Raw genomic sequence first — 27124 nt, forward strand, 5'->3', positions numbered from 1 at the left:
GTACTAAGCCAAATATGACCCAATGGGTTTGCAATCTCTGCCTTTTTAGCTTAGGAGGATTTGAGAATAGAGCTAAGGCTGAGTGGATGCTTGTGTTCGTTTTTGTGGAGTTTTTTTTGTTTGTTTGTTTGGATGGCTTTTATCTTAGAGAACACAGATTGTGCCTGCACATAATAATTCACAATAAAAGACCATTAACTCTCAGAAAAATGCAGGCAGCCATAGCAATAACTCCTGGCTTAGGAAATGTATTTCTTCCCTGCTTAGGTGAAGCCATTTCAGAGAGACAGGGCAGTAGCGTGGAGTTCTGCTATCACCCTCCACATTTGTAGATTACACTTTTAGATAGGGAGATGAGGGTACCCATCAGAAATAAACGTCCATCTTTGAGGAACTTACTATAAGATGTGGGTGACTGGGGAGCTCTGAAGTAAGAGGTGTGTATCCCCGGCAGTGGCTCGACACTACTATGGCCTAAGATACTCACAAATTAGATTTGGCTCAGAGATAGCCACTCCTTAGTGATCCCAAGATAAGGGAGAAATGGCACCTCTCCTTCCTTCTTTGAGGCTGGACTTTAGTAGAAATTGAAAACCTCAGACAGAAGTGACGAGCGTTTCCGAAGCCGGGTCTTCCTTTGACTTGGGAATGAGTATGTGTCCCGGGAAGAACAGGCTTCTGAGAGTCCGGACTGCCTAAGGGACGAATGTGCTTTTGTAGGTGCCTTAACTTTGTGAGCTCTCAAGCTCATTTCTTAATCGTTAGCATCTGTTTGGGGGAGCGGAGCCATACTGGGTTTTGTTTGCTTTAATTTTCAAAACTTAACTCTCTGGCTGCCTTTGGCCACTTCGCTATTCATTAGCACCTCCACCAGGGGGCAGGAAATAGAACTGGAATCCACGTCAGCCACTGATTAAAGAGTTTAGTGAGAAACAAGAATGGAATGTAAGCTGGCTAAGTCTCTGGAGCTCAGATATCTAAAATCTTGATTTATTATTTCTGTGTGTCACATTCATATAGACTTACTATTTTAATGTATAGATAATGTAAACAAATAAGCGTCCTTAAAATAATAATCTTTCTTCTAAACAGTGGTATTGCTTTCTTCTTCTAAAACCAAGACACCAATAACTCATCTTTTGAACTGATAACCTGTGAGTTTTACCTAAATATCTTATTTGTTAGCAACATGCTTCAGATATGCTTCTTGAGCCAGTATATTAACAATAGGCTTTTAGAGGTTGTATTTGCCACAAAGGCTAAAATTAGTTGTAAATGTTAAGGTTTATAATAAGGCAAATATATCCAGATAACAATTCAATCAAAAATTAGTCTTTTTATCCAATGCTAATTTGTTACAAAGGCATAGTACAATAGAGTCTCTAGAGAGAGACACAATCATTAGGGCTTGCAGCTTATCATATTTAATTGAATCTGCCTTTTTCTTTTTTAAAAAAAATCACATACATGGCTTATTTTTATTAAAAGAAAAAAGACTTACTCTCCAATTGTGGACCTACTATGGTCATGTTACAAGCTCTGGTCTAGGAATCGGGAATTGTCTAGCTAGAACTTGAAGCGGCAACACTTTGTCAGAGGTCATGGGGAGATTTTATTCTTACTAGTGACCTGATAGCTCTTAGGAGGTTGCCTCACACAACCCTTGTCTAGGTCCTGCCTTAAAGAAAGCCTCTTCTTGCCTGTTGCCAAGCTTCCATGGGTATATCTGTTTCTGAGCCAGGCATTAAATGGCTGGATTAAATCTAGCATCACCAGCTAAGTAAGTACAGAAGGAGAGAGCAGGGCAGCCACATTTATCTACCCCGTGCCACCATGGCCCAAGCTCACCCCGTCCTGCAGACAGAATGATTTCCAGAAATGTTGAGCATAGTTCAAGAAGCTTTGACTCTTAATCTTTAAATCACATTTGGGTTCAGGTAGGAAATATTTCCTTCACATTCTATCAGTTTCAGCTTTTAAGGAAAAAACAAAACGTTTTATTGACTCCTTGTTTCCATATGGTAGAAGCAGAGGAAGAGAGAGCAGGCGGATAATGAGTGATTAATGACTTATTTCATTGTGGGAATGGTCTGTGTACATGTAACTAGCATCTAGAGAGGGGAAGCAGTGCTGCGTTCTTTACACATACCAGATTGTTCTGCTACACTTAAAGCATGTCTGGGGGGCGGGGGCACATTACTTCCTTCGAGTGAGACAGGATTTCTAAGGAGAAAGCGAGAGGTGGAGGCACAGGCTTCCAAAGGCCTTGAAGGGAAGCCATTCCACATGTTATCTTGGCCAGTTGAGAAGAGACTGACTTGGAGGTGGCGGCTGTAATAAGGTCTTCCTTCCTAAGAGCTGAACTTTTTACACAGTGAAGAACTGGGGAGTTTGTTCCTTTCCTAAATCCCCCCCTCCACACACACACACAACTCTGTACTGAGAAATTGATGCACTGGTGACAGCTGACCAATGTGAACATCTATAACTCCTCGACATGTAAAAGTGGGTGGTGCCTGGGTCATTCATACCCTCCCCCTAAATGTTTCTCCCTGTGCAATGAAGATTGCAAACCCTCCAGCTCAAGGTCAATATCCCTAGTAGATGGGCTTTTTTTTTTTTTGTATATGATCATCTGATCAAAGAGTTCACTTGCTTGGGGGAAGGAATGAATGATACAGGTAGGGCTCACACTTAAATTTTATTCCTCATTTATTTATTTTGCATGTGGCATGTGGATGTCACCACACATGTGGAGGTCAAAGAACAGCTTGCTGAAACTGACTCTTTCCTTCCATCAGGCAGGTCTCAGGGACTGAACTCGGGTCGTCAGGCTTGGCAGCAAGTACCTTTACTCATGGACGCATCTTTTTCTATTTGTCTGTTTTTGTTTTTCTGGGTTATTTTTTTGTTTTTTGTTTTGTTTTGTTTTGTTTTCAAGACAGCGTTTCTCTGCAGCTTTGGAGCCTGTTCTAGAACTCACTTGGTAGATCAGGCTGTCCTCAAACTCATGGGGATCCACCTTTCTCTGCCTCTGCTGGGATTAAAGGTGTGTCCCACTATGACCCATCCTCACTGGGGCATCTTACAGGCCCAGGGCTCACATTTTTTAAATTTGAAAGGAGTCTTTAAAGAGGGTATTTTCTTTAATGCAAAAATAAATTCAAATGATGGGCATAGAGAAAGAGATTTTACATGTTTACATTTATGTAAACACTGCTCTAACTTTGAACTAGAGCGGGCCAGCTAGGATAGAAGGGACAGAGAGGGACACGTCTGCAGTGGAAGACGACTTCTGAAGATCTTAAGTTCTGTCCCACAGAGTCCTCTTCCCCCGGTGACACTGTTATCCCTGTCCCCAGCGCATGGACATGGACCGGCGGAGGGAGGATGCCAGAAATCCAAAGCGCAAGCCTCGCCTGATGGAGGAAGATGAGCTGCCTTCCTGGATTATTAAGGATGATGCCGAAGTGGAGAGGCTCACCTGTGAAGAAGAGGAGGAGAAGATATTTGGTAGGGGTTCTCGCCAGCGTCGGGATGTGGACTACAGCGACGCCCTCACCGAGAAGCAGTGGCTCCGGGTAGGTGTGGCTTTTTAAACTCACTCCACGCTTGGAGTGTTTTCTGTGACTCGGCTGGAATTTTTTGCTGTGGCAGAGTTGCTGGTGGCAGGGCCTGGTTGGTCTGAATACTGAAGGTCGTCTTAGTGGTACCGTGATCATTCTGTGTTTCCAGGCAGTGCTTAGGGAAAGAAGAGAGTGGAGCATTCTTTTCTGCTAGAGGAGAATTGGCCACGAGAAGTCAGGATTATTAGGGTTGTGAGACACATTAATGTTTTACGGTCAATTGTCTGGCAATGCCTCACTTTCTCAAAATGGACAAGGGAGCCTTAGAGATGTTTTTAATTGTTCTCCCTTATTCCATGGTCTTTAGTCGTGGATTTAATTCTGCATGGCTTGTATAGAGAGTTCAGGGCGACATTGTTTTCTGGCTGTGTGATTTCATGGTTATAGCACATTTAGATATGGAAGGTCCTTTGTACTGTTTGGTTTTGATGAAGAAACTGAAGACCAGAGAGTGTGGGTTGCAATTTGGATGGAGATACAAACTCAGTGGTTTCCTCTTGTGTTTGCATGTGCAACCTCGGCCTGGTGTGATTTATCTGTTTTATACACCAATGATAACCTGGACTAGAATCGATGATGGTAGGGGAAACATGTTATTCTAAAGTTTGTGGGATTTTCTTTTTCTCTTCAGAAAGTGGTAATTTCTCATTTTGACTGGGGCCTGAAATCTCACAGTGTTCCTTTGGTACCCCAGAAATATCAGCATGCTCGTAGCAGCCCTGCAAGGGAATGTCACGGCCAGTGGGCTCAACCTTTCATTCAAAGGTTTAGCTATCGTTTTTATTCTTTTGAGCAGATGTAGTACCTAACAGGCAGAACAGCCTGGGGCATGCTTTCCAGACAGGGCCAGCAAGCAAGTGCTGGAAATAGTATGTGCATTTGGGTAAAGACCAAGCTGAACAGAAGCCAGTGTTAGGCGCCATCCATTTCTCAAAGGGAACATAATTCCCAGGCTGTGACAACCAAGGATTCCAAGGCCTGGGTCATGAGAGGGTAGATGGGTAGCGAGGAACTGGGAAGGGTTTTGAGACCAGATATCTGAGTCAGGTGTGCTCTTGGTACAATGTGAGGGTGTTGTGTAATGGCAGGGACATGACCTGAGTTTCGAAAAGATGGTGTCTATGGGATTCTGGTTTTGTGGTTTTTTTTTTTTTTTTTGGTTTTTCGAGACAGGGTTTCCCTGTAGTTTCTAGAGCCTGTCCTGGAACTAGCTCTTGTAGACCAGGCTGGCCTTGAACTCAGAGATCCGGCCGCCTCTGCCTCCCAAGTGCTGGGATTAAAGGCGTGCGCCACCACCGCCCGGCGTCTATGGGATTCTGCAACATAAATCTAAGAAGGCAGCGCTCATATTTATGACTGAACAATTGCACGTAAATAAATAACTTGTGTGTGGACCTAGTCAAAGATTAGGGTAGCCTCAGAATACAGCTCTCTGAATTCCCTTTATTTGGCCATTAAATTTGAAGTTGTATAATTAAGACCCATCCTATAATGTAAAGTTTTGTTTAATATTCATTTCTGACCTTGGGAAAATTAGATTTCCTTTCTCTTTGTTTAAGCCATATATTAATCACTTGGAGTGTTACTACAGGAGATGAAAGAATCCTAACCTAGGCCCACATTGTAAAATCGATTTTTTGATATGAATAATCTCCAGATGCGATAGGCAAAAAAAGCTCTGTTTTTTGGTCAGGATTATAGCCGAATTTGTTTTATGGTCATAGTGAGTTACACTTAAGAATGCAGCACGAATCTTGGGCCGCCTTCATGTTAGGATAGCATCTTGCCCTTTGCCCTGTCCCTCGGTGTAGAGCAACTTAGTGAGGGATTGTGGAAATGAGCCATGGTCTTAGAAGGTGAGCGTTACTGACGTCCCGGTGGTGCTTGGAGAGCATGCGGGGTGTGTGCAGCAGACTCCTGTTTTTTCCGTCACAGGCACGTTTTAAAACAGAAAACTCGTCTGATGCAAAAGAAACTGATATTTATGACATTTATCCCTACGGTGCCTGGCATTGTGTCAAGTCATCCAAGAGGGCTGAAGCTGTTCTCAGTACAGCTTTAGTGGAATGTATCTTATTGGCGGTCCTTTTGAAAACTGGATTTCATATTCTGTGTGGTCTACTTGCTACTAATTAAAGACCCCTGACCCCTTCACCTAAAATCTTGTGGGGAAAAAATGGATACTTACTGTCCTTTGATGTTGTTACTGACCCGGGAGCAATCCTGTTTAATAAAAGGCTAGTAAGTCTTTGCTGTTATCAAATGAAGCTGAGGGGTTCTTAGGGGCCTGGGATGTAAAGGTGTTTGTATTGCTGGCGACTGAGAGGGAGATTGGCAAGTACTAGGGAATAAGATTGCTCCAGCAAGGCTGAAGTCATTTTTTTCCTGGCAACACTGTATCAAGCCTTGCTGGGCTAAAGCCTGAAAGTTGTATAGAATCCCAGAGTTGGAAGGCGGCTGCATGGAGCTGCGGCCATTCCATGCTCAGTCCACACTCCCTAGTCACCATGCCAAAACACCGACTGTCCCCCAAAGGCAGCACACTGTCTTGTTGTCTTCAGAGCCCCTGAAGTTCAAGGTCAGCCTTGATAATTGGTTCTTCCTCCCTTTGGACAAAATTCTCTTTCCCTATAGTTCCTCCCTGGCCTTGACTCTGTGCCCTGTGAAGAACAGAACAATGTGTTTTCTGTCTTCATACCATGGGTAAAATGTTGTAGGACTCAGGCTTAGTCTGGCTTGAACAACCCAGCCCTCCTCTTTTGAACTTTCCTCGTCCTTCAAGGTTCAATTCATGGGTTGTTTCAGAAGATAAACACTAATTGCACACCCCAGAGTGCTGGCACATTCCTTTGTCCTCCACCACTGCCCCATTCCAGTTTCCCAGCATCCTCGGTCACCTAGCATTGTCTGATTTCCTGGCTGGTTGGTAAACTGAGACTAGAGCTGTACCTTGTTATAATTTAGGACTTCCATGTGCAGCGAATTACGTACCACTGTTGCCATGGTGAAGCAGACTATACGGTAGAGTGTAGAGACAAGTTCTAGTCCAAAATGTAAGCCAGGGTCATTTCTCGGTCGGTTCCTAGGTGAGATCCCTTGTTCTCCATGGCCTTCTTCAGGTAGCCAGGCTGGTGGAGCCCCTGCCAGCTGAGGCAGACTCCGAGGGGGAAACAGCATGATGCAGCGGTGTGGGGACCCGTGGTTGTCCTCACCTGCTCCACACACCTCCACTTACATCCCTCTGTGTGGGCCTCCTTCACGTGGCCACCCCAGATGCCTGGAGGACAAAAAGACATTTGCAGCTTTGAGCCCAGGTGAGCAAGCAAAGTTTTGACGAACACCTCGGCAGTCAGCTCAGTGTCCTCGGGATAAATGTAAATGATACTGCTGATTTCCCAACAAATACGGTTTCATCACAAACAGGTTTTATTCTATAATTGGAATGTGCCAAAAATTCCAACAGAATCCTGGAGAGAGTCAGTTTAGTTGGAGGATCAGAAACAAAAACATTTCTTCTTAATTCATAATGTTTTAAATGAGGAGAATCACAATTTCAAATACAGCTTTTTAAAAATAAAGTATTTTAAGTTAATTTAAAATCTGTTTCCATTGAAGCTTAAATGTTTTCAGTGGTAGGCAATTTCCGAGGCTTGGGCTAACTTTATCTTTGGTAATTGTCTGTGTAATGTCCCTTTACCCAATGGGCTAACCTTGGGGCATCCACCATATCATCCTTCCCAAGATGGTGTCTGTTGTTTAACAATGACCTTGGTGCCATGCATCTTGATTCTTCCCACCTATAAGTCTCTGTGAGTGTCGGTACAAGGCTGATGGGATGCTGTTATCCCTGGAAGTCTTGATGTATATCTAGTCCCTTTTGGTGCTGTTGGAGACTTTGATGACCAGTACTCTTGATACCTGGCGTCCTGGCCTACCAGCTCCAGCCAAAGCTGTTCTGTGTTCTAATATTTCATGAAATCTTTGGTTTCTTTAGTCTCAAAGACTCTTAGCTCTTTTGTATCTTGGCTGCTTCTTGAGCACCATGTTGGAATGAATATATGAGATACATTGAAACTGGCCCCTTCCTTAACAGTTGCCAAGTTACCTCTGAGAGATTGGTTCTCCTCCCACCCCATGCCTTTTCCTGATTGGCTCAGAGGTTTCTGTAAGCTCCTTACTAGAGGGGCTTGCAGAACTCAGGAAAATACAGCTCTAGTTTAATGATGATGTATGTGAATCAAAGGAAGAGAGGCAAGTTCCCCTCACCTTTACATGTATATTCAAGGTACCTCAGTCTCCCACTGCATCAGTGGGTACTTCAAACAGGAAGTCCATTGACCTTCAGCGGTCAGAGTGTATGTATTAATCAGGGTTCTCTAGAGTCACAGAACTTAAGGCTTGAATCTCTGTCTCTCTGTCTCTGTCTCTCTCTCTCTCTCTCTCTCTCTCTCTCTCTCTCTCTCTCTCTCTCTCTCTCTGTGTGTGTGTGTGTGTGTGTGTGTATGAATTTATTGGACTGAGTTACAGGCTGTGATCCAACAGTGGCTAGTTGTGAATGGAAAGTCCAAGAATCTAGTAACTTCTCAGTCCCAAGAGGCTGGGTGTCTCAGCTGGTCTTCTATGTGTGCTGGAATCCTGAAGAGGTAGGCCAGTGAAGGGATAGGTGTGCTGACAAGGCCAGGGAAAGCAGGAGAAGAAAGAACCCTTCCTTCTTCCACTGTTCTTACAGCGTGGCCCAGATCAAAGGTGTGCCTTCCAGCCTCAAGGTCTGAATTAAAGGCGTATGTCATCTCGTCTCAAAGACTGGGATCACAAATGTGCTCTCCATTTTTGGATTATAGTTCATTCCAGACATAGTTAAGTTGACAACCAAGAATAGCCATCACAGTGTCTATTAGAGCCTCATTAAGCGGACATGATTAATGAAACCATTGCCCAGTTGACTGACCTCAGTCTCTGAGCTCTTTGGCCTCTCTGGAGATGAGGCTGAATGTTATGTTTGTGTGGGATATGTCCCTCCAAAAGCCTGTGTATTGAAGACTCATTCCCCAGCTGGTGGATCCATCCTTTGAGAGGCCATTGTATTATGAGATCTGTTATTTCACTGGTGTATTAATCCATTGATGGATTCACATAATAACATTATTGGGAGCTGGTGATACCAAAGGGCTGACCAGAGGAGGATAGTCAACAAGCTCTGCCCTTTCCTCAGCATCTTTCTGTCTCACCCTCTGCTTCCTGATTGACATGAGACAAGCAACTGTGCTGCACCATACCCTTCTACCAGATTGCTGGCCCAGAAACAACAGCCAAATGACCGTGATCTGAAATCTTTGACACTGCAGTCAGAATAAACCTTTTGTCCTTTGAACTATTTATTTCTGGTATTTGTCCCAGCCTGGAAAAGCCAGCTAACAAATAGGCCAAGGTTCCAACACTCTGGTCACATTGTTGATCCTCTGTGGCCAACCCTAACACCAAAGCCCACCAGAAGTCACCTGATCAGCATAGTAAAGATGTTCCTGTCACTTGGAAATCCCCAAGGTGTAGACACTCCATGCTAGGAACCTAGGGGTAAAAATGAGCAAGAATATTGTTCAGCAGGTAGTGCTGTCTTCAGGGCTGACTTCTGCCCCTCTGCCTGTTTTCCCTCCATGGAAGAAGGTTCTCCTTCTTCCTTCCGCCTTGCCTTCCTCTCATACAGCAACTTCCTGGCAAGAGTTCTCCATCCTGGGTCTCTAGTGCCATTCTGAGTAGTCCCCACACACCCGGCCATCTCTGGATTGGGGTGGGCCTTCGGAACTGAAGAATTTCTGTGGATGGGACACAAAGGGGTTGCTTCCAGATGAACATAAACTAACCAAGAGGCAAAGAAGTGGGAAGGGGCTTAGCACTGCACCAATGAGATACTGGGGTTAATTTTCAAAGGAATACCTTCTGAACAAAGAAAGCAGTGGCTTTGATTAGAGAAATCTGTTGATATGGGTAGATATCACCATGTGGAGAGACACAAATACTTCTAAGCATGCTAGGTTTGAGGTCATTTACATGTGCAGATAAATGAACAGCAGTGAGCACATTCTAGAGCATGTTCAGTTCAGGGTCATCAAAGTCACCACATGTTTAAAAGAAAAGAGGAAACATACAGATAGAGAATTTAGTGTTACTCTGAGCACAGTTTTCCCAAGGTCACCTAAATTAAATGACTTGATGATTTGGGCTGTCTCCTTCTCAGATTCTCAAAGAACCCATAGAAGTAACTTTTTGTTGTTGATGATGTCACAAAACATCTGACAGAAGCAGCTTAGGGAGGAGAGGTTTTTTGTTGTTGTTATTATTGTTGTTGTTGTTTAAGGTGCAGCCTTCAGGAGGTATGGTCCATCCATGGTGGGGGAGGAAATGTCTGCTGGGTTGAGCTCAGCTGTAACAGCTGGGGCTTGCAGATGGCTATATCAGTGGCAATTCGAAAGCAGAGAGCTCAAGCAGGGCAGAGATGGGGTAGGTATCCTTGAAACCTGAGGCTCTGGTGGCCTACATCAGCCAACTAGGCTCTGTGTCTCAAAGGGCTCAGACACATGTCCCCATACAGGGGACATTCACCTTCAGACAGTATCAGCCTTAGCTGAAGTAAAGACGCAGAACTGCTTTGAAGGCATGTCTTTTAAAGGCCAGCAGCTCACACTAGCTATTTCTCAGCCCTTGGTAAGGCCTGCCTCACCTGATTGCCTACAGCCCATCCCTCCTGGAGAAGCCTTGTCTGCTGACGGCCTCCTACTGCTGGTTTGCAAAGCAAAGGCATCGTTTGTCTCTGGGCACTGATCTTATTCTCCTTGCTTATTTAAGACAATGGCTCTCCTTTTAGCACAGGGGATGGTTCTCAAATGTGTGCAAAGGCATATTAATGTGACTTAAAAAAATAGTCTAGCCAGGCGGTGGTAGCACACACCTTTAATCCCAACACTAGGTTAGCAGAGGCAGGAGGAGCTTTGTGAGTTCGAGGCCAGCCTGATCTATAGAGCGATTTCCAGGACAGGCCCCAAAGCTACAGAGAAACGGTGTCTCAACTGCCCCTCTCCCCCAAAAAGGACATTATTCTAACAGTATTTGGTAGCTTCTTTGGGGTATACCCAAGGTATTAACAGTGCCACATTAGACGGTAAACTTTAGCATGTGTCTATTTGTGCTCATGATATAATTGATGTCTTGATAATTTCTTGGAAAATATAAAAAACAGCATGTATCTGACGTGTGAGGGCAGACATTCTGTTTCCTATACTGGCAGACTGGTGACAGGACATCAGGTGGGCACAGGTCTTCTTATTTGACTTCAGCCCTGTGTGCTCTACCTGAGATGTTTCTAGTGTTGTAACGCAGGCGTTGCTCTTGAGGACCGGGACTTGGTCAAGTTGGGGTTACTGCAAAGCTGAAGGGTGAGCTAATGGTGATTTCTGGAAGGCTTTGCTCTGCTCTTCCTGTCCCTTTGGTCTTCCTGCCAACTTCAAAATGCTTCCCTTCCCTTAAAATGCTTAGTGATAACCTGGAATTGTTTTAATTGCTGAGCTGAGTGATTTTTTTTTTTTTTTTTTGCCCTGCAGCACTTGGAGATAATTGGGATGTGATGTAGATTATGTGCTCTGTATAATATGTAATTACAGCTGGGTGGAGACAACAGATTTTGGAGAGCATACCTTTGTCACACAGGGGATCTGATGTCTTGAAAATGTGGTCTTGAAAAGTCCCACTTTTGCCTGACCTCGAAATGCTCCCTTTCCGGTAGTCCCTTTCAGTGCTCTCTCCCTCTGCTCTTCCACCCACCCTGGCACAAGGGAACCCCCCCCCCCCAGGTTATCTACAAGGAAGACCCCAGCTAAGACTCCTGGCAATAGCAGACACATAGCCTGAACTGACCGTCTCCTGTGGCCAGATTGGTGCCTAGCCCAACTGTCATCAGAGAGGCTTCATCCAGCAACTGATGGAAACAGATGGAGCCAAACATTAGACTGAGTTCAGGAAATTCTACAGAAGAGGAGGAGAAAGGATTCTAGGAACCAGAGGGATGAAAGACACCAAAAGAAAACTCACAGAACCTGGGATCACCGTGGCTCACAGGGACTGGAACCGACAACCAGGGAGCCCACGTGGGACTGACCTAGGCACTCTGCGTATATGTGACAGCTGTGTAGCTTGGTCCTCTTGTGGGACTCCTAACAGTGGGAACAGAGGCTGTCTCCAACTCTTTTACTAACTTTTGGGACCCTACTCCTCACACTGGATCACCTTGCCCAGCCTTAATACATGGGGAGGTACTTAGTCTGACTGTAAGGTGATTTGCCATGATACTCACAGGAGATCTGCCCTTTCCTAAACAAAAAACAAAAAACAAAAAAAAACAAAAACAAGGAGTGGATTAGGAGGTGGGAACAGAGAGGGGTGGGGGAGGAACTGGGAGGAGGGGAAGGAAAGGGAAACTGGCTGGGATGTAAAATTAATTAATTAATTAATAATTTTAAGAAGTCCCATTTTAACTGGTTGGAGATTTAGCTCAGTGGTAGAGCGTTTGCCCAGCAAGTGCAAGATTTGATCCTTGGCTCTGGGGGTTGGCGGAAGGAGGAAAAATCCTTTGTGAAATCCATAAAGAATCAATAAAAAGTTACATGGGGGGGGGGAGAAAAGGAAAGTTCCACTCTACCATTATGCACTTCCTGAGGATGTCACCTGTTTGCTGTGGGGTCTTTATACACCATGGGGATGAAGTTGTCTGTGCAGATTCCCGGCACTGAAGGGAAATGCCCTTCATTTTGTAAGAATGCCCTGAGTATTTAGGCCCTGGTAAGTACTTTGTATGTGATGGCGATGAGGCTGTTCAGTAACACAGGCATTGTCGGAAGCCATACCGTGTCAAAAGGAGCTTCTGGGAGCAAAGGAGGCTCACCCACATCCTTCCTCTCTCTTGATAACTCTGCTCCCAGATGAGGGTATGAATTTCTCAGGATTTTTGTACCCAGATGGAGCTCCCCATGATCACATCTGCTGCCCACGAAGAGGACTTTGAGGGGTTTCTTTTTTCAGAACCTGCTATAAATGAAAGAAAATGAAGGACTCTTGAGGGTGCTAACAGTGGGGCCTAATCAGGAAATCAGATACAAGCCTCTCCATGGACCCTACTTTGGCATTTTAAAAGCCATGGGATGCCCGCATGTATATACAGACTGCAGAGATCCCTGTATTTTGCCACTCAGCACAGGCTGCTGAGGTGCCAGACTCTAGACGGGAGAAGGTGGACGGGTCCCTGAAGATTCCAATCATAAAGTACCAGAAAAAAAATACATATACAAAGCAGGGTGGGTGGTGGTGCATGCCTTTAATCCCAGTACTCGGAGGCAAGCAAATCTCTATGAGTTCAAGGCAAGCCTGGTCCAAAGAGTAGGTTCTCGGACAGCCAGGGCTACAGAGGGATACCTCGTCTTGAAAAACTTAAAAAAAAAAAAAAAAACCACAAGAAAAAGCTAAGTGGTTGGGAATTTCAAATTACATACTTGGAATTCTGCTCAAATACATCAGAAGTAATAAAACCTCACAGGTATGAAGAGGTAGGCTTTGGGCTGTTCTTTCTGGAAGTATTTGAAACAAGATGCCATCTCTGTTGGGGCTAGATGAAGTATGAGCCGTCCCGGATCAGAGACAGCCTGGAATCTCTCAGCTATATTTTGGCTGAGAACATCTGTGATTCTGGGAAATGCAGTTTTTCTCTAAAAATATTTTATCTTGTGCCAGTAAGATTTCTTGGCTACTTTATCTAAGGCGTAACATATATAACACTTTTTATATTTGCCCGCTTTTGTTTGTTACTTTAAATAATCTCCTTTGTTTTGTTTTTGAGATACAAGACTTAAAAGAACTGACCTTTTTACTTTTTTTTAATGGCATTTAAGTTTTAAAATGAGGTCATCCAATTTACTGGGGCAGAATTTTCTAGCAAGCTGCATTTCCGTTTTTATACACAAGGGAGAGCTAAGGCCCTAGAAAATAGACTTAGGCTTCATCGCATTCCAGGTTCTGCTTTTGGATGGAAGTCCTGTACTAATTAATGGCGCTAAGAGTCACGAATTGTTTGGGGAAAATATTTGACAGTAGTAAAGGAATTTTAATAACTTTCAACCGCTTTTATTTTATATCCACTGGCCAGATTGCTCTAACCAGCCATTCGACCCCAGTATGTTCCCTTCTGTTAGAATTCTGCAGGGTTAATTCAGCAGAAGGAACGGTCCTCAGAGGACCAACTAAAATAAATAATAAAGCTTGTGAGGCGGGAGAAACTGTGGTAATGATTGAATTTTTTTTTTTGAACCTTAATGTCTAGAATTTCTGGTCTTGAATTTTATTGCTAGAAATCAGGATTTAGCTCCCAAGTCAAACTCAGTCTTCAAAAATAACAGTGGAAAATTGCCCCTGGTCCTACAGGTACAAAGGAGACCCAGTAAGTTCATATCCTCTTGAGATGAAGAAAAAATTCCATTTACTCCTGTAGCGAAAGAAAAAAATTGGAAACATGTCTATTTTTTCAAACCAAGATTTAGTATTTAATCCTGTGGGGTATGTATGTATGTATGTTTGTATTTATCTATCTGTCTGTCTGTCTGTCTGTCTGTCTGTCTATCTATCATCTATCTATCTAGCTATCATCTATCTATCTATCTATCTATCTATCCTATTTAAAATCAATAAGGTGAGATGACTGAAGCCTCCTTAGAGAGGGGCAGATGCCTGAGTTTGAAGCCAACCTTGTCTGTATATCAGGTTCCAACCCACTTAAGGCAGCAGAGTAAGACTGTCTCAAATAAAACAAAACAGAAAACAAACAAACAAAACCCCCACACAACCCAAACAAACAAATAAATAGGCTTCATCCTTGGTAAGGGTTGGGGCCAGCACGCTTTAGGGAGAGTAAATCAGGGCAGGGCGACTCCATTTTCCCTGTGTCTGAGTATCTGGATGGGATGAGAACAGCTGCCTCCTACGGCCACTTCCCCTGGGGACCTCAGAACATGAACCGTGAGTTCTGCAGGGGGTTCAGTACCACTATTGTTGTGGGAGGCCACTTGTTTGTTCCCAACTGCCCAGACTCCCGAAATAACCACTCAGAAACTGTATTAATTAAATCACTGCTTGGCCAATCCCTATAGCATATTGCTAGCTAGCTCTTACATCTAGAATTAACCCATTTCCATTATTTTATATTTTACCATGAGGCTTGTGGCCTACCGGCAAAGTTCAGCTATCAGCTCGTGTCTTTCCCTCTGGTGGCTTCATGGCAATTCACTGACTCTGCCTTCTTTCTCCCAGCATTCAATTTAGTGTTGTCCCGTCATCCCCCCCCCCCCGTCTAGCTCTAGTCTGCTAAGCCACTGGCCAAAACAGCTTCTTTATTCATTAACCAATAAAAGCATCACATATACAGAAGGACTTCCCACACAACCTTATGACCCCTGTATCTTTTGAACCTCTAGGAGCTTTCTTTGTCCTTTTTTATAACATGGTCCGTGAGGAGGTATTTATGGTCCGTGAGGAGGTATTCTATGTTTGAATGTGTGTTACACAGAACCAGAATCCTAAATAGGAGAGTTAGCTTGCAAGAAAAATATTTGAACGTTTTTGGGGAAAGCCCTGACGGGTAATAGAAGAAAACAATTCCGTTGTGTGTCCTGAAGACAAGGTTTAGCTCAATAAGAGGAAGACTAGAGTAAGGGACTCCTCCTTACTGATGGGATGAAAGAATGGCAGTGGCGTGGCTGTGAAGGGGTGATGGCATTTGGTTTCTCCAACTCAAGCCAGCCAACCTTCCTTCAGCCAGCAGTTAGCTGGGTCTGTCTAGTTTTGCCCCCGCTGCTTGGCAACCTATACCCCACTCAGCCAATGATCTTTACTTTCGTTTTCTCCATAGCCCATGCTAGCAGCTGTAGCATGTGGGCCCTGGCCTGCCGCTAGCTACTTTAAGTGGTCTTTGACAGGCCTTTCCCCAGCGTGAGGATAGCAAGAAAAAGTTGGCTTCCTGCAGGCAGAAAAAGGCCAACGAGCCAGAAACTACCTGTATTGCAGACAGTTCTCAGACTTCAAGCCCATGGAAGCATGAATAGTACATGGATGTTGTTTGTAAGCTCTTATTTTGTGGTCACTAAAAGAAAGAAAGAAAAGAAAAATGCAGGAGCAATACTTCTCAGCAACTGTGTGGGGGCTGAGACTCCTGCGAGTGCTGGCTGTCTGCTCGGGCACGGGGAAGCCAGTGATGTGGCTTAGTTCAAATCTGGCATCCCAGGCATCAGGGTAAGAACATTGCTGGTGTTAAGTCCTGGACTCTGGAGCCTGAAAATCGGGAATCCGGTACCCACTATCCTGGGGCAGAAGACAAATTGCATGGCTGAAAAACAGAATCTGCTTTTATGTTCTCTTGCTTCTTTTTCTCCCCCGGCCCTCAGTAGATTGGATAGAGAGAGTCACATTGATGGTTACAGTAATTGAAAAGCTTATTTCTTGGGCTTGAGAGATGACTCAGAGGTTAAGATCATTGGCTGCTCTTCCAGAGGTCCTGAGTTCAATTCCCAACAACTACATGGTGGCTCACCATCTATAATTCTCATTCCACCTTCTGATATTCAGGCAGAACACCGTTTTCATAATAAATAAATAAATCTTAAAAAATAAACTTATTTCTTATTTCAGAAACACCTTCACAAACATGTTCCTGAATAGTTATTACCAGCCACGTGACCATCCCTCTATGCTGTCAAGTTGACATACCATCACATTAGTGTGACCCCTCCCTGCTCTGCGGGCTGCCCCATCCCTGACTGGTACTTTGTTATAGCAACTCCAACCAAGGTGTAGGCCATCTGCAGCTTCGATGTGTGGAGCCTTCCCTTTTGTTGTCTAAAGAAAACCTCCGAAGTCACAGGAAGCTCGGGTTGCTTGCTGTTTATTGCGATTTTAAAAATAATGACCCACTCCAGCTTTGCCATTCATGAGCGCATGAATAGGAACTGTACAAAAGCAGATGCAATTCAGTGATCATGTACAGGATATGGATTCCATTGAGCCCTAGATGTATTTGGATGTGGATGGCGTGTTACGTTGTTACTCTACACAGTCACAGCTGGCCAAATTTATTAATGCAATTAAGAGCCAATTTATTAATGTAGTTGAGAGGTGCTCTTCGTGATGATATTTCAAGTTAGCCACCTGCAAGGGCTGGTACAGAGTGGATCTTACAGCAAGTGAGAATTTTTGAAAAAAAAAAAAAATGAAAGCTATGCCCTGGCAATGCTGCAGCATGCATGGGCAGCCCGTATATGGCGGTTCTGTTGGACTTATCCATATTGGGTTTCATGGTCTAAGTTGATGGGTAGCAGAGATGGAAAGATGGGTTTGTGACAGTTCAGGGAACGAGCAGGCTTTAAACAACATGTATTCCGCATTACACTACCACGGCAGCGTCATCCTCACCTTCAGACTGGTAGAGGGGAAAAGGGCTGCTGGCTCTTAGGTCTGGGTTTGTCTTCCTGCTGGTGTTGGAAGACTCCAGACTTTGCAACAGCAGCACTGAGTGTGTGTTACCTGTCAGCTCTGTTCAACCTCCAGGGAAAGAGAAATACAGCCCACACATTCACTGACAAAAGAAATAGGAGCTTGGGTGCAAAGTAACGAAGACGGGAGTGTGTGATATGTTCAAGTTCCTGTCACGTTAGAGGGTTGTCCAAAGGATTCAGAAGGAACCTTTTAGAAAGAATGTGTACTCTGACCACCCCTCCTGCATCCCCCCCCACCCCACTGTAGTTAGCCACTGGAGAGCGGAACCCAAATACCTGTATGCAATCTGTAAGGCCATGGCCTTCGATTCCCTCCCTCTTAGGCATCTGGCCCACCCACAGGGCTGTCCTTCTGGTCCTCCACACTTTCCTTCCCAGGTCTTCACTCCTTGTCCAGATGAGCTCAGCAGAGACCCCGCCTGGTCCTCCATGCTGAATGGTGCTTGTTATTGTCTGGTAACGTACATTGTTTTCATGACATTGCTACTGCCTAAAGGACACCTTGCCGTTCTCACCCATCAGTCCTGAGCTCCTGAGATAGCCTGAGATTTCCTACTCAGAAAAATCCTGACGGTGTGCTACTTTGACATGGACGTGCCCTTACACTTTTCAAAAACCAGAAGACTCCAGTACCCTTTCAGAAAGCATGGGTGAGGTTTATTTAAAAATCCATAGAAAGTACCATCATTGCTTCCACCCAGCTGCTGCTAAGAAGTCCTGCTGGATTCTCCACCAGCTGCCTCCTAACTTGAACGCCTCTGCAAAAGCTGCATTAATCTCCACTATCTTAAAAAACACCGAGCGCTAGATGAACTGGATGCTTCTCTTCTTATTCTGTGCAAGGGTCACGTATGAGTATGTGGATTTAAAGAGTAACACCACCATGCTTTCTATATGGCTTCTTTCCTCTTTCCCTTTAGAGAAAGAATTGCCAGAATCAAGAAACTCCATGGACAGGACCACGGCATTTTGCTTTAGGCAAAGCTTGATTTTTGTACGGCCGTTTTTGCTGAAATAGAATATTGGAGGTCACCATGCTGCTCAGAGCCCATCACAGAAAGCACATTTCTTTCTTTCTTTTTTTTAAATGTAAAACTATTTTTCTTTTTAAAAACTATTTTTTTAAAAAACCTATTTTCTTTATTGAAAATACATCTACAAAGTAATGTTTCCCATACACAGTGGGTACACACATATGCAGAGCCTCTGATAGTCTGGCAAAGGGATTAGCCTAGAGGACCTGTTTTCTTAAGAAATAGTTAGTACAAAAAGATCTCCCACTGGGTAACAGCATTAATTTGACATGGTTAAATTTTGTTTTACTAGTATTGTAAAATGACTGCCATATACATTAACGTCTGTGGGGCTGGGTGTTCTTCCCAAACCCAAGGGATGGCTCGAAGAAAGCCTCCCACGACTCTTCGACTGACAAGTGGACATTTAGGAAATAAACAGAAAAGTAGCAACCAGTTCATGGTCTTACTATGAAACACTAAAGAGCAGAGAAATCCCATTTCTAACATGTGTGATACTTGTTTTTTTTTTAAGATTATCTTGCATTTGAATCTTATGGAATCTTTTTACAAAGACTATTTTTAAAATTGATCCTGTGGAGACTGCTAGTTACTCTTCTTCTACGCTGCGGTGGCTTCTGATGGTCTAGTTGGAGAATGTGGGTCAGACAGCTGGATCACCACCTAGTGACTCAGTTTCCTTGTCTGTACACTGGAGCATTGCCTTTGGTGATCACAGGAGGGATGATTCAGACTTGTCTTGGGCCACCTCCAGTTCTGTGAGATTGAGTTCTCAGGGACTAGCTCTCAGAGACATTTCTTTGTTGTTCTTGACCACTGAGGGTGCTCCGTTGTGACTGTAGACTTAGTAACCGATCCCCTGTGTGGACTTCAGAGACATCCTGGTTATGATAAGCATGACATTTGCGGAAGTGAGACCAGTCCTATGCTGTAACGGGCCATGAGGTAAGGTGCCAACATGGCAAAACATGGTTCAGGGGCAGCTGCTGCCCCAGGGTCCACTTCTTACAGGGAGTTGGAACTTCATCAGTTCTGTCCAGACCAAGAGCTGGGATTGTCTAGTTCACCTAGCCGCCTTTAAACCCCTTGCCCACTACTGCCTACAGTGTATGCCAGATGTTATAGATGTCAAGTAGATCTATTGTATTCATTGAAAACATCAAGTTTTCCCCTAACTTATCAAGATCAAATCCATTTGCATTCATATAAAAAAATAAAATAAAACCTCAGTGCTTTAGTGTCATGGTACAGACAACCCTGGCGTTCACAAAGTCCACATCCTCAGAATCAAACATCACAGATCAAAATGCTTTAAAAAAAATCTGTACTGAATATAGACATTTATCATTGTTCCCTAAATAATGTGGTACAACAGCATTTGCATCAAATTAGAGACTAAAAGTGCGTAGGTTGATTGACCCTACAGATGATTTTAGGCTGAGCAGGTGTGCATACTGTGCTGTTTATGTAAGAGATGTGAGCATGGCCACATCTTTAAAAACAAATAAGAGTAAAATACAGAAAAAGCGGAAGAAAGAGAATACCATCTCTCTGACCTTTGTATGTACTGGAGAAAGAGTCAAAGGAAAATCCTATTAAAAGGCCATTTGGGTGGCATTGCTTCCAGGTTGTTCTCAAGCTCTTGTGAGGCCCCGCACTTGGCAGTAGCCCCAGTCGGCTCCACCTGAGATGCCCATCAAGCCTCAGCCTGTTGGTGGCATTAGCCAGGAGAAAGCCTGCTTTTACAGACACTTGGTGCCAGCAGACTACTTTTGCGTTTAGGGCCACTGAAGGATGTGCAATGACATGCCTTTCTACACTGGAAAAATGGCTTTTCTTCCTGCCCCTGAATAGGGCTCTAGTGTCTTACAGGGTGCTTGTGCTCCCTTCAAAATGCTTTTTCCCTCCCTTATGTTATACAGCTGGTGAGTTTATTCTTGTTTGTTTCTAATTGTTAGAAGGTGGGCAAAACATACCTTCTTCTTCCAAAGACTAAATTCTTAACCAAAACTCATTCCCAAAGTTTTTGGGGTTTGTTTTTTTGTGGGTTTTTTTTTTTTTTTTTTTTTTTTTTTTTAGCTTTTGTTCTTGTTTTTGTTTGTTTGTTAAGACGGAGTCTCTCTATGTGCTCTTGCCTGTCCAGGAGCGCCCTTTGTAGACCAAGCTGTTCTTCTACTCACAGAGATCCACCACTTCTGTCTTCAAAGTGCTTGGATTAAACATGCGTGTATGTGTGTGCAGTTTTTAAAAAACGTGTTCTATCACTGAGTCACACCCACAGGGCTGCTTTTGAGCCAAATCAGGCCCATTCTCTGGGTTCTTTTCCTTCCTGCCTTTCTCTGTGACAAACAATACCAGGCTAGCTGATGTAAATCCATGCCACCATTTAATCCCCAAAAGACTCGGAATTGATACGATTTCTCCCATTTCACAGATGAAGACCTACACTTCTCAGGCCTGGAGCAAGGTGTGGGATCTTGCCTCTTAACTTGTGTCAGGTGTATCTGCTGAGTGAATATTCAGTGTTGCATCCGCTGCCTTTTTTGTTCTGATAATGCATATCCAAGTTTTGTAAGAGATGAGTGGTTCCCACCCCTGTTGATGATCACCTGGCCGATGAGTTCTGTCCTCCTGTTGGAAAAGCAGGGCTTGAAGCAGATGAGAAATGGTTGGTTGTGAAAACCTTCACTGTATCAGCCTAGAGAGAGCATCAAGAGAGCCTCCCGGGTATGAGAGCTCTCGGGACTATTAGCTCTGTCACAACTACAGAGAATCTCCTTTGTAGATTTCTTTCTGCTAAGCAGCTGGACTCTGGGCATTTTATACCTGTAGGTCAGTGTCTCCACCATGGTTTGCTTTTGTGTCCAGGAAGCTCAGCCCTTAACTGCCCTCCATCCACTGTGTTTGTTCAGTCACGATACAGACATTGCTCTGCCTTTGAATTGAGGACTTCACAGATTCTCAGCTCAGAGATAGCAGCATTGCCTGTTGAGCTGAATCTTTTATTTTTATTTTTTTTTAATGTCATTCAACTTGTAAAGCTAAAACAGGACAGAAGAGTATACGAGTACCAGTTAAAATAACCAAACTAAAATGGGATGGGTGGCATCAGGGTAAGCTAAAACCATGGGTGTTACGGGTCTGTCGTGAAATATTTGTTTGTACCGTGAAGATGTGTCTCTGCCTAATTCTGATTGGTTTAATTAAGAGCTAAGTGGCCAATAGCTAGGCAGGAGAGAATAGGGGATTTCTGGGCAGAGAGAAACTAGGAGGGGGAAATCTAGGTGTGTGATTTCACCAGCTGTCTCAGAACAAGTCTAACGTGCTGTACTGAGAAGTAACGGAGCCACGTGGCAGAATGTAGATTTAAAAAATATGGGTTAATTAAGTTATAAGAGCTAGTTGAGACAAAGTCTAAACTCAGGCCAACCTTTCATAATGAATAAGAAGTCTCTGGGTCATTATTTGTGGGCTGTCCATCAAAAGATAGTTCGACAAGAAATCTTGCTACACAGGTCTTTCTTTGGATTGCCAGCTCCTGAATAATGGCATGGAGATTTCTTACTAATTATGAAAGTTTGACCTTACTTAGGCTTGTTCCCAACTACCTCTTACAACTTAAATTAACCTGTTTATATCAGTGTACATTCTGCCATGTGACTCATTACCTCTCCTCAGTACTGTATGTCCGACTTTCTCCTCGTTTTTACTGGCAAATTCCCACCTCAGATTTTTCCCAGAGTTCCTGCCTCTACCTAGAAGTCCCAACTATCTTCTCCTGCCTAACTATTAGTCATTCAGCTCTTTGTTTAACCAATCAGAAGGTGCTTTAGGCAGGTGAGGACAGAAAGACACATCTTCACAGTGTACAAAAAGATTATCCCGCAACACCTGGGTCCTCTCTAGCACTGTTTATCTGGCTTGTTTTAGTTCATCATGCACTGTGAGGCCTTTGAATTAATCACTGAAGCCTGGTGTTAGAATGTCATTTTTTTTTTTGGAAGTCCTTGTTGCAAGAAAGCAGAGGAATAAACAAAGACTTAACAGGATGGTGAGAAAGGCATCAATCTTAGTGCTGGTGGAGGCTGCTTTGATAAAACAACTCTTTAAAAAGTTTTTAATCATGACTGGAGAGATGGCTCAGTGGTTAAGAGCACTGGTGGCTCTTCCAGAGGTCCTGTGTTCAAATCTCAGTAACCACATGGTGACTCATGACCATCTATAATGGGATCTGATACTCTCTTCTGTCATTCAGTAATACATGCAAATAGAGCAGTGATATAAATAAAGAAATTAAAGAAAAAAAGTTTTCCTGATAAGAGATTCAGCCTGGATTTCAAAACAAAATAAACTATCTATAACCAGAATCAAACCAACTTAATGAGATTGTTTATGTCATGAAAGTATTGTGGAAGGAGGGTCCAAGTCACATATCAAAATAATGGTATTTTAGCCCTTGAGAGCTGCGTATGATTTGGATAGTAAAGAAGGATTTGGGGTAGAATCCTAGGCTCACAGAAACCCATAGAGGCTTGGAAATACGTGATTCCTCTAGGCTATGATCCTGTATTTGAAAACAAAGAGTTTTTATTCAGACAAGGGGAGAGGGAGAGCTAGGATGTGCTCAGCTCCTGGAAGCTCTGCCTAGCCCAAAACTGTGGGTTTTCTTCTGGTCTGCAGGAAGAATTCAGAGCCAAAGCATGCTTTAGTTGGGAGAATGGATGCACTCACCCTCTTAGGCAGAGCCAAAACTGTTTGCAATGTCAAGGTGCATTTATTGAAAGGAGGGAAGCGAGAATGACCCATTCACTCGAAACAGAGACCATTTTCCAGAGCAAAGACACCACAGAGGGAAGGTCTGTGTGTCATTTGAGAGACAACCTGTAGGGTGGCTAGCAGGATAGAGAAGTCGCTAGGCTGGACAGTGGAGCGTGTGATGCTCCCGTGGGTGAGTCAGAAAGATCCACAAAGACAAATACTTGCTTGGCTGATGAGAAAATGATAAAATTCATTTTGGGTGCTGTGTAGGATGTAGAAATTCCAGTTGGTAGCTACAAAAAGAAATTCAGGTGACAGATTTTGGGTAAACTGGATCTCCTCAGGAGATTTTCTATTTATCTATCCATCCTAAGAATTGGGGGACATGCTCAGACACCTCCATTAGTTAGTTAGTGGCTGGTTAAAAGACACCCGCATATTGAAAATTATGGATTTGTGTCCAGGCTACTCGGGAGCCTCCTCTCCACGAGCAGCCAGATTGACAGCCTTCCCAGTAGATTGATGCACTTAGCTTGTACTCTGCTAGGACCCATCTTTGTGCACTTCTTTGACAGCAAACTCTCGAGGATCAGTAAGACCTCCCTGAGGACTGATGGAGGACGTGGATTCCTTAATGGTGTCTGCTCTGGTCTCTGAGCCACTGGCCACATATGCCTAAACGTTTATAGTCCATGGGGGAGAGATCCAAAGAAATGTACATAGACATGGGGGGAGAGAGCCAGAGAAGCATGCATAGAAATGGGGGAAGAGAGCCAGAGAAAGACGTGGAGAATTTGCAGGTAAGGTTGGAAAACTTTGGTTAGATGAAGCAGGGGAACACAAGACTGGCAGTGCAGGAAGGGGAACGGCACAAGTGGGGAGCAAAATAAGAAAAGGCTGGAGGAGATGGAATGGGAATCGAAAACCTTTGAGAAACAAAAACCTGCAGCTTTCTAAGTGTACTGTGTTTTCAGAAAGTGGACTCATTAGTGCAGTAACAGAAGTTTAGCAGGAAGGGAAGGTGGTACGGTATCAACTCTGTATGTGAGAAGATGGAAGCCTTGTGTTTCTGACTTAGCATTTGCAATAGCTACAACATATACACTAGATACTATGTGCCCAGGGATGGGGGCTAGGACCAGCATCTCAGGTGAGAAAAGGAATCTCCAAGTTGGGAATGAATACAGTCTACTATTGGAAGACATTGGATTTTGTGTTCCTGTTGCGTGAAGAATATTTACATTGCTGGTGTCTTACTGCAGACTCCTATACCGAAGTACTTCAAGCTGTGTATGTTATGTATAATAAAAGTCTAGCTCTCAAAGCTCTGGAGGCTAAGAGAACCTTCTTGAGGTCACAGAAGATACTATGTGGTGGTTCTGCCTCTTGTTCATAGGTGTGCTTTTGTGGCAGGCGGGTCTGGGGAGCACACTGGAGCCTGTGTTCTAAGGACACTAATCCTAGCCACCACAGAGTCTCTTCCTTCATGAACCCATAACATCCCAGTTTTCACACAGGCTGGCACTATGGACTTGGCGGGTAGGATTTCAGCATAGGACTTCTAAGGGTGCAACCACCTGGACCATGCAGGCCATGGAGGGAACAATGACATATGAGATCGGGTAATCCCAACTCTTTGGCTTAGAGGCACATGAGTTTGGACTTGGAAAGCCGACTGGAGGAGAGGAATGGAAGAAGTGGGGCAGAAGAAGAAGGTGAAGAAGACTTAGGACCTGGCAAATGGAATGTGCCCCATACCTGTTTAGATTCTTAGCCTTGGGGGTCAGCAGGCATAGTGTCTATGTGTCAGGTCTTATGATAACATTCTAAAAAGAAGAACAAAGGGACCAAATGGCAAAGAGCAGGCAGGGTGATGCGACCCCTTTATTCCTAAAGGAGCAGAGGGATCTTCCTAACTGCTCAATCAGAAGCAAGTACAGGGTCAGAGCAAGCACCTGGGAAGCTGAGACAAGGTAGATGACTGCGGCCCAGCAGGGGGTCACAGGTGGACTGTTGCAGGTGAAGCAGTAAGTTAGGAACTCAGGAGCATCCTATTGCCCTGTTGCTCTGAGGGAGGGGGAGGTCCCCTTCAGGCCTGCTGACTAGAACACTCTGTGGTCTTCCCTGCAGGAAAATAGCCACAATATGTTGCTTAGGATTCCCAGCTTGGGTGTTTTTAGAGCAAGTGAGAAACTGATGCTAACAAAGCTCACTGAATACAGACTTCCCAAATTACAACAGTCATGCCTCGCCTGATCCGATGCCGCTAGGACTTTGAAAAGAAACACACTTCTTTTGGAATCTTTGAGTGTGTGGTCACCTTTTTTAGAAATGAGAATCTTACCATTTCTTCATTCGTTACTGTTACAGTTGTGTATGATGTATGGGGTACACACGTGCCATGGTATGTGTGCAGAGGTCAGAGAACAATTTCGTGGAGTTAGTTCTCCCCTCCTATCTTCATGTGGGATCCCGAGGAGATCTGAGGTCATCAGACTTCCAGGCAAACAGTTTTACCATCTTGTCAGCCCGGGAACCTCACTACTTCCCACAATTACATTTCATTAATTTATGTAACCCCAAAAGAAATTCTGCGGTTCTGGTGTCCGCACATTTGGGAACACCGAGAATGTGTCTGTGGATTGAATCGGAGCGACTGGCAAGGCGATCTCTGCTGGGACAGGATCCTCAGAGGTCCATGCTGCAGGCCCTTGTCTTCAGAATCACTGATGCGTGCGTGGGTGTGTGCCCTCAAAAACTCTAGATGGCCCATTTCTGAAATGTGTTTTAGGGGCATTCGGTCTATGCATTTAGAGCCAGTCCCTATGTTTGTCTGTGTTTGCCAGTCACTGAGTGTTGACTTTAGTTTTTTAGTAAACTTTAGTTAACTTTGCTTTGGGTGTCTTATCTGCCACCTCATTCTCCCCATCTTGACTTCTACTATAGATTCATAGCAAGCCCACTTACTAGTTCTGCTGAGGATTAGAGCACCAACAAGGAGCAGAGGTCATACAAGGTTCAAGGGTCATGTGTTTCTTAGCCAGACCTAGTCACATTTAATTCAGACTCTTATTTCTTTGTATTCAGAATTATAGATGAATTTTAAACTTTACCAGAGATCAAGTTTTGTTTGCTTTCTATGTATGACTCGCCAAGACCCAAAATTTGTGGCTTTATTAAGACAGCCATACTTTACATTATCTCAACTAATGAGTAATTGATTATTTTAATATGTTGTAAGTAGATTATCTCAATATACTGAGTAAGAAGTGTAGGACCTATAATCTTCCTTGTCCGGGAGCCCCAGTCATATATGAATAGGTGTGTGTGTGTGTGTGTCTGTGTGTGTATGAACATGTTTTTATCTAGGCACAGCCTAAATAAATGCATGTTTTATATGTAAGGAATTCCAGTCCTTCTGGGAGCACCTCCTCTTCTTTGCTCTCTATGTTCTAGTTCTTTCTTTAGTCATGTTTTCAGCTCATGACTTCCCTGGCCTAGGTGCCACCCCATTCCGCTTCTCCTTCCATGGATGTATTCTTTAACACCTGCAGCATCCAATCTCTTACTTACGTTATTTAGAAACCCCCAGAACACCCTGGAAACGAGAGATCTTTGGGTGAGACAAGGGCAGGGAGAAGCTCTCCACCTCAGGACATGACTGCCCAGGCAGCAGGTATGGAGTATGCGAGCCATTCGCTTAGCTTAACGAACGGCCAGAAAGACAAAGGTGGTCATCACTTCCTCAAAGGGATGTGCACACACGTGACTTGCTTTGTGCCAGTAGGTACATAGTGCCATCACTGTGGCACAATTAAGCACGACTTTCCAACAGTACATTTCCGTTGCCATACTGTACTAGTTAGCCATGACAACATACCACAGACTAGAATTTAAACAACCATTGGCACTTCTCACAGCTCTGGGGACTGACCATGTTAGATCAAGGTGTGGCATCTTTGGTTTCTTCTGAGCCCCTTTCTGTCTTGAAGACGCCCATCTGTTTTTCCCATGACGATCCTGTGTGTACCTGTGTACAGCAGTCCTATAAGATCAGAGCTCACTTAATATGACTTCCGCTTGCTCATTTTATCTTAATTACCCCTCCAAAGGTCCTGTCTCCAAA

At 44.0% G+C, this 27124-nt stretch overlaps 1 protein-coding gene across 1 annotated transcript in view; it reads left to right on the plus strand.

Moving 5' to 3' along the window:
• Smarca2 (SWI/SNF related, matrix associated, actin dependent regulator of chromatin, subfamily a, member 2) overlaps positions 1-27124 on the plus strand; it is a 170261-nt gene that overhangs the window by 110106 nt on the left and 33031 nt on the right. Inside the window, 1 exon segment of the mRNA XM_038338305.1 lies at positions 3363-3581. Within this exon segment, the coding sequence (XP_038194233.1) occupies positions 3363-3581 (219 nt within the window).

The sequence above is a fragment of the Arvicola amphibius genome, chromosome 1 (genome assembly GCF_903992535.2).
Source record: "Arvicola amphibius chromosome 1, mArvAmp1.2, whole genome shotgun sequence".
NCBI lineage: Eukaryota > Metazoa > Chordata > Mammalia > Rodentia > Cricetidae > Arvicola > Arvicola amphibius.